Here is a 17,781-nt window from a genome sequence, read left to right as displayed (position 1 = left end):
ACGGCGCGGGTGGAGGGGTGAAGGGAGGGTGACTCACAGGCACACATCTGACACCACAAGCATTTAGGAAATTGCCGTTCTCTTAAAGGCAACCGTGTATTTATTTCTCTGGGGCGAAAACGAGGGAGTCACGCTCCACGAAGGCGCTTCGGTCACCAGTGCCGGCGGGGAGCGGGATGCATGGTCCGGAGGAAGAGGAGAGCTTTCGCGCTCCTGCTACAGAAGAAGAACTGGAAACACACAGAGAGGCGGATGGTTATGGGAGAATATATGCTGTTTATTTATGAACGTAACCAGGACTTCCGACAAACTTTATATGCAGTCCCCCCCCAGTTCAAAAAAAACCCCACCAATGTGTGTGCATATACATACATGTATACATACCCATACACGCACACCGCATACGCACACGGCACACGCATACACACGTGCCCCCAGCACCACGCTCCCGCTGTCACGCTTTCAAACAGCTTCACGTCTCCACCTTGTTCTCCTCTCCCGTCACGACTATTTCAACTGGACGAATTCTTGTGCAGCTACGACATGAAGAAGAAACGCTCTGCATCGCTACCTGGGCTCCCTGGAAGGGGGCCTGTTTGTTTGCTTATTTTTCTCTCACCCTGGGAGAAGCTCCAGAGTCCAAAGGTGCCGCAGCACCAGGGACGAGCCTCCTCGTCCCGCTGCAGGCACCCTGCAGCCCCACGGCCTGCACCCCCTCCCAGGAACCCCTGCCTTGGGGTCGGGAGGCAGCGGCCAGCCCCGGACAACGTGAAGAAGGCCACACACGCTCACACTCGGCCAACCACACAAATAATAAAATAACATTGCAGCACAAGGGCATAGTCTCTGTCACCAGATAAGAAAGTTGTATGATGGCAAAGATCTAAGTAATGCAATAAAAATAAAGTGTAGCTAGTATACACGGAAAGGCTTTCTTTCACATTACATGAGGCACAGCTTGGACAGACAGAGACTCGGAGAGGAGCTAAATGTCCTGGAATAAAGCAAAATACACTGAAAGTTCATAGTAAATACCCGCATCGATAGGTATTTATTCATTTGTGCTTCGCCACGTCGTGACATACAGTACAAGACACTGCTGCTCTTCCTTTTGATGGAGGGAGCTCACCATGCTCCCTCGCAAGCTGCTGCTCCATCAGTCCCAGGCCGTCCAGTGTTCCCGCAGCGGCGGCGGCCCCTGCCCCGCTCCCAGCCAAGGCAGGGGACGGGGCTTGGCAGAGGCAGCCCAGCCAGGCTGGGGCAGTCCTGGCAGCAGTCCGGCAGCTGCCCCACACCTCAGTGCTCCAAACGGGCATCCGGCGCTGCACGTCTCTCAGCCTAAGCCCTCTTCTCCTCGCCGGCCTCCCCGCAGCTGCCCCTGCCTGCTGTACCGCAGGCCAGCTGGGGGATGGGGGGGGGGGCCTGGCTGGCACCCCCACATGCCCCGTCCCTCAAGCCTGCACGTCCCTCACTGTTTTGCTTCGCGCCCTGCCAGGCTGGGGGGGAACAGCTAGCCCCAGAGCTCCTGCAGCCAGCTTTTAAGGCACATCTGGATCGCTATGCGTGCTTTATTACTATTATTGTTATTTACCCTGTGTAGACACGTGGGCTTTTTAGTTTCTTCCTTCCCCTCGCCCTTCCCCTTATAAAACCCACCATGTTTTCAGCTTATTCGTGTGTCACCCCTAAGGCACAAACCTTGTAATACTACAGCTGCCTGGCTTCTCGCATTGGCCGTCAACTGTGAAAAACCAACCAGAGAGAACCAAAGCGAACCCCCGACCTCCTCCCCCCCCCCCCCGAAACAATCTGAGCTCGCCACGCTCCGGCACGGAGAGTGTCCGTAGGCGGGCGAGGGCAGCCCGGCAGCGGGCGCGGCGGCCCCGCCAGTCCCGGCGCGGCGCTAGGCGCAGCTGCCCATGGCCTTCACCAGCGAGCTCTCGGGCAGCTGCCTGAAGATGCCCCGCAGAGTCTCCAGCTCCCGGGTGAGCTGCTCCACCCGCTTGCGCAGCCGCTCGTTGTCGGTGGTGAGCTCCAGCACCTTCTGCTGCGTCTCCACGTTGCGCTGCTTGGCCTTGTCCCGGCTCTTGCGCACCGCGATGTTGTTGCGCTCCCGGCGCACCCGGTACTCGTTGCTGTTCTTGTCCACTGTCTTTTTCGATTTGCTCCGGTGGTCCGCGGGCATCATCTTGAGGGCGCCGGCGGCGGGCAGGCCGCCGGGGGGGTGCGGGTGGTGCGGGTGGTGCGGGCTGGGCACGGGCGTGGGGGGCGGCGTGGGGTGCCCGGGCTGGAGGTGCATGGTGGTCTGGGCGCAGTGGGCGATCTGGTACTGCAGGTGGGACGGGTGCTGCTGCGGAGCGTGGTGGGGGTAGAGGGCCGACAGGGCCGCCGACTTGACCTCCTCCTCCTCGCGGGGCTCCTGCTTAATCACCAGCGGCCGCAAGCCGGGCGCGGCGATGCGCTCGTAGAGGGGGTCGAGCTTGCCGTCCATGTAGCCGGCCACGCAGCCGAAGAGCGGCTGCTGGTGGTGCTGCTGCTGGTGCCCCGGCGCCGAGGCGGCGGCGCCGGCCCCATGCATGCTGTGGAAGTCGAAATCCCCGGCCAGGATGGCCTTGGCTTTCTCCTGCTGCTTGCTGTGCTGGAAGAGGTCGGCCAGGAACTCGTCGTTGAAGGCGGCGGGGTCGATGTAGGCGCTGATGTCGATGGAGTTCTCGTTCTCGCAGATGTCGCCGAGCTCCGCGCCGCCCGCAGCAGGTGCCGCCGCCGAGGGAGCCTCTCTGTAGCTGTAGGCGCTGCCGGGCAGGGGAATCTGGAGCTGGTGGTGCTGGCCGCTGCTCATCGGGGGCCGGGAATCGACCTCGTAGAAGTTGGCTTGCTCCATGAAGCACCTACAGTCTGCCGGGCATGGTGAAGGGCTCCTGCAATCCAGGTTTCGGACGGCAGCGGCGGCGGCAGACTCTACCAAGCCCGCGGCACCCCGCGGCACCCCGGCCCTCGGCGGCGAACGGCACCGCGGCGCGGCGCGGTGCTGTGCTGTGGGGCACGGCACGGCACGGCACGGCACGGCGCGCCCGGAGCCCGTCCCCCGCCCCAGCCCGCCCGAGCCCCGCTCGCTGCCTGCCTGCCTGCCCTGTTGCTAGTGGGTTGCCGCGGTCCTGCGTGCCGTATATATACACCCCCGCAGCAGGGCCGGGGATCGCCCTCTAGTGTCCAACCTCCTGCTGGGAACCTTTGACCACCGCGCAGCCGGGTCTTAGCGCCCCGGCAGGGCAGGAGCCGCCCGGCCGCCCTCCCCCGGGAGTCGCCGCGGGGCGAGCGGCCCGCACGCCCCGGCCCCCCCCAGCCCCCACCCCCGCCGCCGCCGCCGCTCCGAGCTCGGCGGCCGCGGGGCTACGCCCGCCGAGGAGGCTCCGCGCTGATAAGAGGCCCGGGGAAACGGCGCGGGGACTTTGCGCCCTCCCTGCCCGGGGCCGCTCGGCGGGGCAGAGCGGCCAAAGGCGGCTGGTACATTTCCACCGCCCGCTGCCAGCCCTGCGCCGAGCGCTCCGGGCCGGCGACGCCCCGGCCGCGCCGCGGAGGAAGGCTCAAAGTCCGCCGTCACCCGCGCGTACTCGCAGACATCTGGCCGGTCGGGAATAGTCGCCCCGCCGCGTGTGCCTGCGGGACCCGAGGCGCCGCTTCACCGCGGCGGCGGTCACCTGCCGGCAGCGCCCTGTCGCCGGGCGGGCTCGGAGCCGGCGAGCGGGGCGGGCTGCGGCCCGGCTATCGCCGCCGGGACCCGCGGGGCAAGCCCGGTGACAGCGGGACCCGCGGAGCCGGGCCCCGAGCGGCGCTAGGACCCGTCCGGGGACGGCGCCCGGCGGGCAGGGGGCGGAGACCTCGGGGAGCGGGGGGGGCGTGCGGCGGAGGCTCCCCGGCTTCGCGCTGCCCGGCGGTGGCCGGCCGGGGGCCGCCCTGCCCGCTTCTGCGCTTATCGTCGGTCCGTCAAGCCCGGAGGAGCTGCCCTCCCGGCGGGACGGGCACTGCCCGAGCCGGGCCACCTGCGGGCCGGCCGCCCCGCCGCGGTAGCCCGGTGCGGTGCGCTGCCGGCGCCGGCAGCCCCGCGGCGTTCGCCGTACGCAGGAAGGGTGGGATAAACGCGCGGGTCTCCCCCCTCGCCCCCTCCCGCACGAACCAGGCAGGTAAATTTAATTACGGATCTTCCAAAATGCAGACGCGGCACTCTCGACCAGGGTCGGGCGCGGACCGACTCCCGGCGTTTACCCGAGATAAACCCGGGCGCAGCCGGGCCCCGCTCCCGCCGCCCCCGGCGCGCAGCGCGGCGGCGGTAGCCGGGCTACCCGGGCGTCTGCCCGGCCCCGCGGCGGCAGCCTCGGCCGGGACGCCGTGGGCCTTCCCAGCCTCCCTTTCCTGGCGGCTTCGGAGGCGGCGATCGCTGTCCCCGCGCCGCGGGACCGGGGAGAGGAGCCGCACGTCTCGGCCACCGCGCCTCCTCTCGCAGGGCAGCGGGGTATGTGTGCGCCTGCAGCCGCAGCCTTCCCCGGAGCCCCCGCTTCGAGCTTCGGCTCGGGAGGGGTGAGGATGCGCGTAGTTTCCTCCTGCTGCCACCCCCCGCGGTCTGCGGAGCAGATGTATCTGTCCTCCCCTGCCCACCTCCCAGGTGCGCCTTAGGAAGCCCCACGGGCATTCAGCTCTGCTGGTCCAGAAGGTCCCTTTGAAACCGGCGTAGAGAAAGGACAAGTCAAGGCCGTTGGAGCAGGTGCAGGCTTAGAACGGCTACAGGAAGATTTGCAGAGAAAATGATTCAAACATAGCGATGGCTGGAGAAAAAAAAAAGAAGTTGTCTTAGTTCTGGATGTTCTAGTAAAGCAGAAACTTGTGACAGTAAATTCCGTGCTCAGAAATGGTTTGACAGATTCCTTGCCATTAAAAATAATTGACAAAAAGTCTTAAACGGGAAACAAAATTACAATGTACCAGGAACCCACATTTTTGTATCGCACAATGCACATGTGGACCTCTGTTTCACGAGCAAAAGCAAGGCCAGCGGAGTCAGTTGGCTTTTGCACTCTAGTATCCTCTCAGGAGAATAGATTCTGTAATTACAGCAGGGAAACATATTAATTTACAAACGACAGAATATAGTTTTCACCGTTCGCTACCAACAGAAGAAAAATCAATCCTAAATTCTTTTTATATACAGTCAGTATTTTCTAAAATTATACATGTTGGCTTCAACGCAGCAGCAGTGCCTTGCAGGGGTGCTTCAGTGGTCCGCGGGGAGCTGTAGCACTGTCTAAACAACCAAAACACCAGAAAGAAGTACTCTGAACAAAGTCATGATACAGAGGAAAAGAGCGTTTTGGATGCTTCCGAGTGGAGAGTAAAATGTCCCCAACTGCACCCGACTGTCCAAATTCTGCTTGTTCTACTCAAGTAAACCCATTCCCAGAAAATGGACAAAGCCCGAAAGCTGGACTTTTTGCCTGCTGGGAGAAATATCGTCTGGAATAGTAGCTGGTAAGCAGTTTGTACTCAGAGCTTTCGAAAGGCCTGATCCGAGTCTGAAGTCAGCAGAAACAGGAATAGGCCATGGACATTTAAAATAAAAGGTCAGTACTGCATGAAATGCAGAAGCGTATAACTAAGTTTGTTATTTAATAACAATACCTACGCCTCTGTAGTCTTAAAACGCTCTCACATTTTATAATCATTCTGAAATTAAGGCCTAACCACATATTAAAAGAAATTCAAAGTAAATCAGAAAGTTTAGGATCAGATTCCATTCCTAATTACTGTAATTAACGAACAAGTCCCCGCAATTTAAGGACTGGTTTGCTCAGTATTTTTTCTTTTTACATAGACCCCTTTTATCTGAGTTAAGAACTTGCAAATAATCTCTTTTTACAAGAAAACATAAATTCCTGCTCAAATTGTTTTAATATGGTATAAAATGAGGTTCCCAGACTTAGACAAATAAGACAATTCTTCATCTTTTTATTGCCCATCCTTCTCTGAAGGCAAATAAAATGTTTAGAACCTGATCATCCCTCAGACAAGCACAAATGCCTATTTCCACATTCATATCGACAGTGACTGATACAAAATATTTCAAATCTTATGTCAAGAGAAAACTTTTGTTCTCACTGCTTCAGTTACATGTGTCAGGGAGTTAATTTAACTAAAAGAGGAAGGATGTGTGTTGCGTACCATGGATCCCTGAAGCAGCGTGGCTGTCAACTCTTGAGGGTGCTATTCTTCCATCTCAAAGCAGATCTCACTGTCTAGAAGCTAGGGGAGGACGGGAGAAACGCTCCACAATTCAAAACAGCACCGAAAGTCATTTATACAAAAAGTCAGCTGCGCTGGTTTCTGCTAGCAGGGAAGGAAACTGAATAGAAACCATGATCGCGGAGGAATGTGAATATCTATCTGCTTTATATAAGTGAAGCATTTTTAACTGCACCGGAACACTAAAGTCTCTTCATTTCACCTGAACTTGGCTCCTGTGCTGTTCTCAGGCCTTTGACTCCCATGGGCTGCAAAACAGGTTACCTGGCTACAGGATCCAGGCTGGCTTTACAGGCTGCATGGGCAGTACAGCGCTCTGCTTTCTGGTCCAACAGCTCGGAAGTATGTACAGAACATGGCATGTGGCAGCCCCGTTAAGAATCAGAGTGCTATTACACTTTTATTTTACTACCTTGTTAAACTAGAGTATTTCATTGCTACTGACAATGCTCCAGAATGTCCTGTCTGCACGCAAAACTTCTTCGGGTGAATGCCAGCGTGGCCCAACCTCTCTTCTCTCCCACCTGCAGAAGGGGTGGGGGGTGGGGGGGGGGGAAGGAGACAGATTTGGCTAGGGCAGGGATGGGCACTGTGGGGCAGAAAGGACAGTACGGGTGTCCCACAAGTGACAAGGGGACATTATCCTCAGTTGGGCGTCGTGCTGTGACCCAAGCACACCAGGGGAGTAGGCAGGGATGGAGCAGCAGTAGTTTCGTATGCGAATAAAGAACTGGCAATCTACCATCTTACTTCTTGTGGTGTAATGAAACACAAACTTCTCCCCTTTCCTTTGTTTTCTGCCCCAGGGAGGGGAAACATGATGCTGCACATAAAAGCTGCCACACATGACAATTTTCAAAGGAAAAGGCTTTATGTGCCAAAGCCTTGGAGGCCGGTAGATCAGTATGCAGCATGGTATGACAAGTCAGCCAGGACCTTCCCTTCAGCTGGGCAAGGCAGCTGGTGACTGATTACCATTTTTGATGTGCAGTTTGGTCCAATGACAGATGATTTAATTACTTATCATTACAGTTTTTCTCCTTTGGAGAAACACTGTTTACAATTCCAAGGTGAATCAACTCAAATCCATGCTATCTTCCTCTTCCGTTTTCGTATCATTCCCCTTGTCTTCAGGGTTTCTATGACCATGTCCTCAACCCTTGCTGTCCTTGGGCTCTACTGACTTCTGGCTCCTCTCCTGAGAGCTCAGTCCTTTGCAATTACCAAGCTAGCTGACTGGGAGCATCTTTTCACTTCCATTTGCCTGATTACTGCTCACCTCCATTCAAATGGTGCTCATAACCCAATCTGTTTCCAACTTGTCACCTGTAATCATGTACAATCAGTCTGTGAAGTTGTAAGTGGTTTATCCATTCACAATTTTTGCATGGTTAATGAGCCATTACGTACATAGTTCCTGTTTTATAGTTAGGACCGTATTTCACTGACCAAATTCATGGTGCCCAGAATATTCCAAATGCTTTTCAGATACAGGATTAAGTACTATTCCAAAGAACACACAGTTGAAATACCACAAAAAAAAGGATGTAATAGTATTGCTCCTCACCTCTCACCGTACTGTTTTCTTCTGCAGCATTAGGCCATCACCTTTGCCTCAAGGCTTCCCTGAATCATGTTTACAGTTCTACTGGTATGCATCAATTATCCCTTTGCTCAACATTTGGCCTATCCACAAATCATCCATTTTTCTCTCTAGTCTTTTACCTCAGACCAAACAATAACCTCCCTTCTTTCACACCTGAATTTACTTTCCAATCTTCTGTCTACCTTACAAACTTCAGTGGTTTCTCTCATTATGAATAGCTCAGGATCTTTCATTCATTCATGGTTACATCTCCCTGGGAGGTGAGGCAGTGTTGTCGCTCTCTATTTCACAGCTAGAGAGCTGGGAGATGGAATGACCTGCCAAGACCATACAAGAAATAAGTAGCAAAGCTGAGAATTTCATCTCTTCTATGACCTGAGCTAATATCACAACCAATGAGCACGCAAAAATTTGACTACTGCTTCCCTACAAATGAAACACTACATTTTTCATACACTTCCTTGGTATTTTTTTTTAATGGAAAAGCTAAATTAATTTTTATCTTGGAATAAATTTATTTCTGAAGTGAACTGCCAAGACAATATCATTCTTTTCTTTTTGATTTTTGCCATTGTATCCTTAAGGGAGCATATAGGAAATACACCTTATCTTTTTTTTCTAGACCCTAGCCCTAGTCTATTGAATTGAAGACTGTCGTTGATCTGAGTAGGAACTGGTGCAGACCCTTAGCTGGCACACAAATTGTGCAGCAGAATAGTAATAGGGTAGTTATACTCCAAACTCAGTTCCCAACTCTGCTTTTAGGGGCAGAGCATTCTCAAAATACTCTCTGATGATTATAACTCTTAGAATATGGTTGGCTACTTTTCATGGCATCATCCAAGATGTAATCCAAAAATGGAGATTTAATCTCCTTGTAAATCCAGAAAACTGCAATATATCTTGTACCTGTGTTTGCACACAGATGACACCAACTTCAGGCATTTAATTTAGATGCTCTCAAATGAGCTATGCAGGGAACTTACACTCACAAATCTCAATGTCCTGAACTGCACCTAAAACTAGATACTGAAATAACGGGCTCTTGATAGTCTTGTCATGCATAAAGTCAGCAGGACTGCACACCTGGGTTAGCATCACTATTTAACAAAATCCTGCTAATTACAGCAATAGCATGTCCTCACTTGTGTGAGTAATTCACCCTGATACCCAAAGCGTATTATGACTATCAGCTCCTCCTAAAAACACTAATTTGCAATACTAGCTAAAGCAGCAGCTAAGGCTGAACACGTATATTGGTAACTGTTCTAGAGCACACCTATGTCAACACTATCATGTAACACTCACACAAGAAGAAAATGTTTGTCTATTATACATGTATTCTGACTTTGCATTAATCCTTTGAAAATATTCATGTAGTCATCCTGTAACATTATTCACACTTGTTCTTTTAATGCAAAAGATAGTTTATTGGGTAAGCATAACTTTGGCAATGTGTATAGTCAATCCCAATTCATCCAGTTTTCAGAAGGTACATTTACAAAGATGGGCTAATACATTTTGAGAAGGCTACTTAAGTAATGAGGAACCTTGCCACTGACATAGATATTACTTTTTGCTGACCTCAAAAGACTTTCAAAAAGAAGATGCTACAGCATGGCTCAGGCTTCATCACTCTTTCTAAGTAGTTCTTGTTTGCACTATGGACATTATTCTGGGAGTATCTGCAAAAATAAAAAAAAAATATTTATATTATGGAAGTACCAACATATGTTAGGCACTTTCCAAAAGTATAGAAAGAGACCCTTTGCTACACAAAGAATTTACAATCAGAAGAATGAGATATGAAAACTGAGAGTGATGGGACTGGAAAGGAAGACCAGCTTATAAAAATAGAGTCATGCCATTTCTTAATGATGTATTTTAGTACACAACACATCCTGACATGGATTAAGTTCTATGTTCTCATCTTCTCTAAATCAACTTTACTCCTCTTTAGGGGAGATTGTTACGAGGATCAAAATTAAACTAAAGAGTAAAAATGTGGTAAAAATTTACATTCTGTAGTATAGTGCGAATATGAAAGCCTCATGCTGTTGTTCCACAGATGAACACATTGCTGAAACCATGGCAGGCTTCAGTGGGATGAGAACTGCATGAGGCCTCTCAGAGAACTCAAGGATCTGGTGGACTTTTTACACTTCTCTTACATCGGAGCTATTGTGTGATTCACAAGTCAGACAATGGGATAGCCTCACTAGCCAGTAGCTCATAGTTTTTGATTCCCAGCCTGCAAATATTCGATGCTCAAAGTATCTATGGAATTAAGGACTAAGACCTGGAAATATGAAGATAATACACCTTTGGTGCAACCCATATTTTATTAATGTCATAAAGTATTTGACTTCAGTGGCAGAAAGGTTTGGAGCCACACTTGACTCACATTTTAAAATGTCAGGTTTTATAAGTATTGACTCTATATTAATAGAAAGCACTTTTACTGCTCAGTGTGGATGCCATCTTGTATCTGAAAATTTGACCTCCCTGTTGAGCTAAACTCAGCTTTCTCTAATTATCCCACTGCCAGCCCAGGGATTACTGGCATGAGTAATCTAAGCAGGAGTTGGCCTACTAAATGAAAAATGTCAAAGGCAGCGAGAGGGAAGGGAGTCACAAGGAAACTCTGCAATGTTCTTGGAGTCACTCGGTGACATCTCCAATGAATCCAAACCGTGATCAAATCAACCGCCAGCACCGGGGAAGAACAGACGCACACAGGAAGGAAGCAAGTCAGAGGCAATCTCAGCTTGAAAATGATCAGAGTTTTGTTATTAATTTCAAGCTAATCGTAGTGATACTTCAGGCATCAGAATTTCCCTGACTCTCCTAAGAATAACCACTGCACAAAGATGAGACTTAAGAGGCAGCTTACACTTATGAGCTGGCATACAGTGCTGAAGTTCCCATCTGCAGCATGTTGACCCTGCCGCAGAGCGATTTCACCCCAAGACTGACCATGGAGCAGGCTGATGGGGCAGCACCGTCTCTCCTGCAACCACCGGCGGGTGACGTGAGATACGGCCCTTCATTCCATGCAGGGATTCCAAAGGTCACTCAAAAACATCCAGAGAAAGGACTTAGCACTCCTGCCTGCTGAAATAACACCTAGTCTGCCTTCTAAGCCTTCACAGAAAGAGAAGTTGCACACAGTAACATTCAGCATGCCAGTCCTGTTCATAAAAATAAGGAGACATGACTCACCACTGCATAAGTTCTGCAAGACTTTCATATTTACATTTTTCTGTTCAAACTGGAATCTTATGCTTTAGGTAAAACAAGTCTTAATCTTAAGTGCAATAAGAGTTAATCACAAACCAGGTGAGTCTAACGATCAGTAGGTTTTTCCTGAAAGGATCACAGTCCCATAAAAATCTAGGAACTAACGTTGAGGTGTTACAAGGACATTTAAAAGTTTTGGAGGAAAACAGGACTGGCTACCTCAAATTATGAAGCTTGGAACAAACCATTCCTTCTGCTTAGTTTTTAAAGGCAGCTGACAGGTGAGCTACAGAGTGCTTTAAATAAATATTATCAGAATTCGTATGAATAAAATCAGAAGACTTCTTTTGATGGAAGCCATCATATTCTTAATTCATTTTATGGGAGCATAAAAATGATATTTTGTTTGCAGTAATATTTCAGCAAGTAAAAAGCCAGTGACAGTGCAAGGCAGTTTGCAAGATGTTTTGGTATCTAAATCCTCATAAAGCAATGCTGAAAAGGCACTGCCCTTCAGCTAGGAGGTAGTGAGAATGTCATGTGACTCACATGGCCATACAGTTAATGGTGGAGCTAAGTATAATCAAAGCTAATCATTCAGCAAGAGCTCTGGGCTGAGACGTTTCTAATTCCAAACAAAAAGTGCTTGCAAACTAGCGATGAATTGGGTTCCCACACTGCACAAATGTCTATTTTTTTTTTCTTTCTACTGCTGTAATTAAAGATAGGAAATGGATTAAGTTTATGGAGTCTAAATTATTCACTTTGAATAATTCTTTCAGGCCTAAGCAATTAAACTAGATGCTAATTTTATGCAAGTTACATGTGATACATTAATGTGAGCATACATCCTACATTCCTTAACAAATTCCAACATTCTATTTATTAATGGAGAATATGAGCAGTACAAACTGCTCAAATTTATGGCATAAATCTGGTAAATATAAAGCAAAATTTAACATGGCAAAGTAAAATTTAATTTTAGAAAAATAACTCCTATATTCTTTAAAAGCAGGCAAAACCTCCAGATTTTTAATTACATGAGTTGCACAGTTCTAAAAAGAATTCAAGCAACAAGTTTTAGTGTCAGGCACTACAGTACTGCATTTTATTTTACTAAAACATATACTTTTAAAAGGAAGATGATGATTTAAAAATGTGCATGCCACAGAACCCATATCATGGGGAGGATGAACCCGTGCTGGTTGTCTACAATCTGACACTCAGCTGCCAAGAGGACAGAAAAGTGTAACTCAGCACAGAACCCTGTTGCTCCCTGTCAGAGAAACAATTGCTGACAGTTACCACAGCTAACACAGCTGGTATTTAGGTTGGATAAGGCAGTACAGTTGATAGTGGGTCAGTATTTTCTATTAAAAAGGGGCTATTCCATATGAGCATGAATGTTCTGGGGCCTTTTAGAAAGGCTTAGTAGATGCAAGTATTTATATAACTAAGTGCAGGGCTTATGGATCATTTACATTTAACTTAAGTCGTCAACAGATCGTTTGCATCTATGGTAGGCTCTAGACCACATGAGAATGACTTTTCTCCTTTATTAATAAACTGAAATAAATATCACTTACCCAGCTTAGGATGTCATTGATAAAAGTTTGAGGGTCCCATTTCCTTCTCTTTCATGGAAGTGCAAGACACTATGGGTCTCCTAACTATAGCTGCCCCTTGTACATAGCTGTGCAAGCTCAGCTGCTGATTCCACTGGATATGCAAAAATTGGTGCCTGTATTTTATGGAAGACAACCAAACCCTAAATATCTGTGTCCCTATTATGAGAAAAGGCTAACCGTTCAAACTGTGGGAAATGCTGCAGGTAGAGCTCAGATCTTCTGACACATCCACTGCAAACTCAGTCTTCAGGAAGCCAGACTTTGTCTCAGTGCCCCTTGTCTATTTGTTTCAGTGGGCTCAGAGCTATTCAGTCAAATCTCCCTCGCAGCATTGAAATACTTCTAAGTCCTAGGATCTACATATTTTGGTCAGGGCTAAAAAAATTCCATCTGGTGGTAGAGTATCAGAACATGTGACGTATCAAATTTAAGCCTACTGAAAATCTTTCCAGAAATCTATTTAAAACCAGAAAGAAAGTAAAAGCATGCATGCTCTTCAGTTTTCCCATAGCTCAGCTACCAGTGCTGCTATAGCATGAAGTATCCGAGAGCTGTCTGTGAACTCTCACTAAACCTACAGCCACAGGTAGCGTGCCTTCACATGATGAAAGCCAACAACGTATAGACTGTTTCAGAATACACTGCAGTATTCTCTCCTGATGCCATATACTAGCGTTGAATAAATGTCCCTACATTAAGACAGTGTTCACACAAATTAAATATTTTGTTATAAACTTTTTGTGCTTAAGGCATTGGCATTTGTGCCCAAGGTTTTCCAGTTATTTATGGCACCAGCGAAGCACAACTTCCCATGTTAGCTTGTTAGCAGTAAGGCAGTCTCTCATAGCTGGAGTTCTCTGGGACTGGCTGCCTATATGCATATTCCTGCTAGGACTACACAATACACCTGTGTGCACTCATCCTGTCTTCATTTTGTTCATAGGAAGGAAAAGACCAGCACAAGCATTACACCCTTCAGTTTTGTCCCACTTACTGAGTCCCTTAATGTCAAAGGGTTTTACACAAGAGGAAAAGGAGGACGTGAGGTGAAAGTACACATGAACAACGTACCTCGAAGAATTTCATTTCCTGGTAAGCAAAGTCCTTTTCTCCAACTGCCAAACCACATTACCACTGGGACTGTGGGTGACTTCAAAGCAATGCCTGTACTCCCTGGAGGAGGGCCTCAAAAACCTGGACAAATGATTGTGACTTTTACCACATTCATTGTATGCTTTGAAGTTTTCTACAATTGTGTACACCTTGCTAAAGTCCTCTTTGGAATGTGTATCTTCAGCAAATATTGGGTATGCAGAGAAACAGTGTTCAGGGAAGCCACTGCGCTTTAGCAGATTAAGTAAGTCTCAGTCTCTGCCAAGTGGCTGCTGGAATTGTATTGATTGCCAGTGCACACGCAGCACTGGGAGTCTACAAGAACAGGTTCAATATATTTTGAAGTGTTTTGTGTTCCCATCAACTTTTCCTTTGCACGTTACTCTTTTTTGTCCCATATTTTTGCAGACAGGCTGTTCCCCTCTAAGTCGCCAACATCAACTTTGTTGTAATATTGCTGATCCTGAATTCTTTCCTCAGGCAAAATTCCTGATAATTTCAGTTGGTGTCTTAATTGTGTAAGAACTTCTGACCAAATAAATCATGCCTGATGCAGGAAAACCTCAAGCGATGGCTAAACAACTCAGCACAAGGACAGTTTTCTCTGTACAGAGATTTGCTGAGTTGGTTTTTAAGGCCAGTGAGGTGCAGAAACATGACCTCAAAGGACATACTAGCGATGGAGGGACCATAAAGCTTCTCCTGACTATCAGAGGGAAATCTGATCTAGTTACTGATGAGAGAAGAGAAAATCAGATGAGCGCTTCTCCAGTGACACTGTTGTCCCTGGGACATGCTACAAAAGTGGCTTTTTCTACAGATTTGCCTGCAGTGTTTACATTCAGTAGAAACCTAACACTAGATTCTCTGGTTAGTATGTTAGAAGGTATGCAGAGCCAAAGAGCAGAGCTGTGCCCCACTCTTTCTTTGGAATCTGCTTCCATTTCAGGAGGCAGAAAAACCAGTTAACTCACCAAATGCAGAGAATCAACTTTCTGGAAGGAGGATGGCACTGTTGAGATAAGTACTTCCCTTCTGCTAGGGACAAGAGAGAGACTCTACTTGCCTGAAAAAAAAGTATGACTGTCACTGATTATCTAGCACAAAATTCTCCTAGATGTTAGTAGCAGGAAGTCAATGACAGACACGCTGTAATCGCCAATACACTTTCTCAAATTGTCCTCCCACATATTTTGTATGATCCAGGCATAACTAACTCATTTTCTATTCACTTCTATGAACTGAAGTGAGGCAGAGTAAACAATCAGGTGGACTATCCCCTGCCAGGTGACAAGCTCTCAGTTTCTTTTTTCAAGTGGCTGTTTGTTGAGCTTTTTATTGTATTTCAGAGATCATATAGGTTGCAGGGAATAATAAAGCCATTGATAAGAAAGAAGTTGTGTCCTCATTCTCCCAACACCATGAGATTGAAGAAGAAACAGAGCTATGCCTCTCCAATTTCACTCCTTTTCTGGAAGGATGTCATGGTTTAACCCTAGCCGGCAACTAAGGACAAAGGGTATTTATTTTAGGCTGCTTTTCTGAAGAACCATTTTGAAGCCTGGATAAAATTCGTGCCTAAAACTATTTACTCTTCCTGATATCCTGTGAATAAGGTAAAGTTCTTCACTAGAGTATACCCCATGACAAATAATACCCTAGTAATTATGGGTGGGGATTTTCATGCGGTGACTGATGATGCCTTGGAAAAGAGCCATGGCACTGTGCATTCAGAAGCTAAGCTATCTAAATCCCTGCAGACCTCATTTATGCTTTTGGGAATATAGGACAGGTGTGGCAGTTACTAAACCTGGATACTTGAGAATTCACCTCTTATTCCCAGGTGTGGGCCATTAATTCTCGCTCAGACTTGTTCAGTTCTAACAAGTCTCTTTTGAACCAGATTTTATATGTGCACATATACACACACGATACATAGCATTTTCCTTTCAATCCATTTATCTACTTTGTTTTTACTCATCTTTAGCTATGCAGCCTCACCTTACCTAACATTTTACATACACATGGCAGCAAACCCGAATATTGATCAGTGGCAGTCTACAAATCCCTGTCACATTCTGTAGATACCAGAAGACTCGCAATTTGCATTGTTTAGTACAATCACTGAAGAAGTTCAGGTAAAACTCAAGCCAAGCCCCAGTACAATTCACAACAATGGCTATACCAATTTTAATTGGATCACTATACATCAGAGCAAAGCCAGAGAACACTCAAACACAAACATAGGTTGATAAAAACTGTAAAATGCTATAAAGAACTTAAAGGAACATGGCACTCCTCCTTTTTGTTAGATGCTCTTCCAGAAATCTGAACACTTTGGGGTAATGTGACACACCTAGAGCCTCCTCCCAGACCAGGCATTCTTCAGGGACACATTTGATAAAAATAAAAAAACTGAAATACCTACAAGAAAGCTTCTAATTCCATATTCTGATATTTCTATAGAAGGTCACAGATAGTAACCCCAGCTGCTTCACTCACTTCAAAGGGACTTGTGGCTACTGAACACTAATGCATATCTGGTCATCTTTATTTACTTAAAATACATTGGTCATCTTCTAAGCAGTCCTCTGGAGTACTGTTAAAAGAGGGGATGATATATGTTAAATTTTGAAAAAAACACACATTTTTTCTGACAGTATTTTTATGTGCAGAGAATTGTCACAAGACAACAAAGGACTACTTGGGGTAATGAGATGGTCTTCTACCTCCCAAACCCTCAAGAGGCCACTGCTGTAGTGGTACGCTTCTCAGATCAAAGTAGCACCTTGTGAAATGAAACATCGGTATTGGAGAACCTGAGCTGGTTTGGCTTGAAGCACAAATTCCTGACAGCAGAAGGGATAAGCATAGGCTGGGTAACAGTTTCACTAAAAAATAAATTTATCATCAAGTATTTTGTAGCTATGAAAGAGAAGCCTCTGATACATGACTGTTAAAGAACCCAGCTTACTAACCAGAATAATCTAAAAAAAAAAGTGAAACTTGCAAAAATAGGCACACCTTTACCTATGCAGCTGGCTAATTCTAAAAGTGCTAGCTAAAAGTTTCTGATTAAAAAGTTGAACTTCCTGATAATGGCAAGAAATGAAAATACGGCAATTAAGGTACTAAATCTCAGGGTAAAACTAATGCAGATTCTACTTAGATGAAATCAGTCCATCAGGCATGAAGTACCAATCCCCCACCTAAAAATGTAGAGGAAATGTGAACAGCTGTAGCTGGAGAGAAGTGTGTCATGTAACACCTATTAAAGTGACAGCTTTTTTGGGGGGGGGGGGGTGGTCTCAGGCATTGTAAGATTTCTGTGTTAGCCTGATTCATTTTGCTATCACTCAATAGCCTGCTGAAGATATAGGGAACAGCTGCCTTCTTTTTTTTTTTGGTCTTCCTCCATACCCTTTATTCTGCCCACGTAATTGAGTTAATCTGTTTTCAGAAACCAGTATGAGTAACTCTAGATATCTGGATACTGGATAACTGCAAATAAGGGTAGTAGTACTGGAAGATGCAGAACTAGAAACTGGAAATACTTAGTTGCAAGACTTATTAGCTGCATAGAGAGAAAGAACAAAGGCATTGGATTTTTCCTGTAAATGAACTCCAGGCAGTGTTACAATAAACTGGATGTTTGCTATTAGAACAGAATGGCTCCTTTCTTTACTTAGTATTTTCTAGAACAAAAGCGCTGTTAACTTTCCAAGGCTATAGTGAGTCAGTGCTAGAATTAGAAGTATGATCCTGAAATAGTGGTTACCACTAGGCAATGTTTCCTCTCCTTTCTCTTCACCTATTCAAAAAGGCTACCTCTGACAAATCATCTATTAATAGACAAGTTTCTATCATTTAAATTATTAAATGGGATTGAAAAAAACACTCAGA

The 17,781-nt window shown here is 47.1% G+C and overlaps 1 protein-coding gene across 1 annotated transcript; it reads right to left on the bottom strand.

The window, feature by feature from the left end:
• Positions 1-363: 363 nt before the first annotated feature.
• Positions 364-3,125, bottom strand: CEBPA (CCAAT enhancer binding protein alpha). Its single transcript, XM_075040067.1, has one exon. The coding sequence runs from the start codon at positions 2,879-2,881 to the stop codon at positions 1,904-1,906; it is 978 nt and encodes a 325-aa protein (XP_074896168.1). The 5' UTR covers positions 2,882-3,125; the 3' UTR covers positions 364-1,903.
• Between the last annotated feature and the right edge of the window lie 14,656 nt (positions 3,126-17,781).

Source organism: Buteo buteo, chromosome 11 (genome assembly GCF_964188355.1).
Source record: "Buteo buteo chromosome 11, bButBut1.hap1.1, whole genome shotgun sequence".
NCBI classification, from domain to species: domain Eukaryota; kingdom Metazoa; phylum Chordata; class Aves; order Accipitriformes; family Accipitridae; genus Buteo; species Buteo buteo.
Note: the sequence above shows the minus strand (reverse complement) of the source record. Positions and strands in the feature narration are given on the sequence as shown.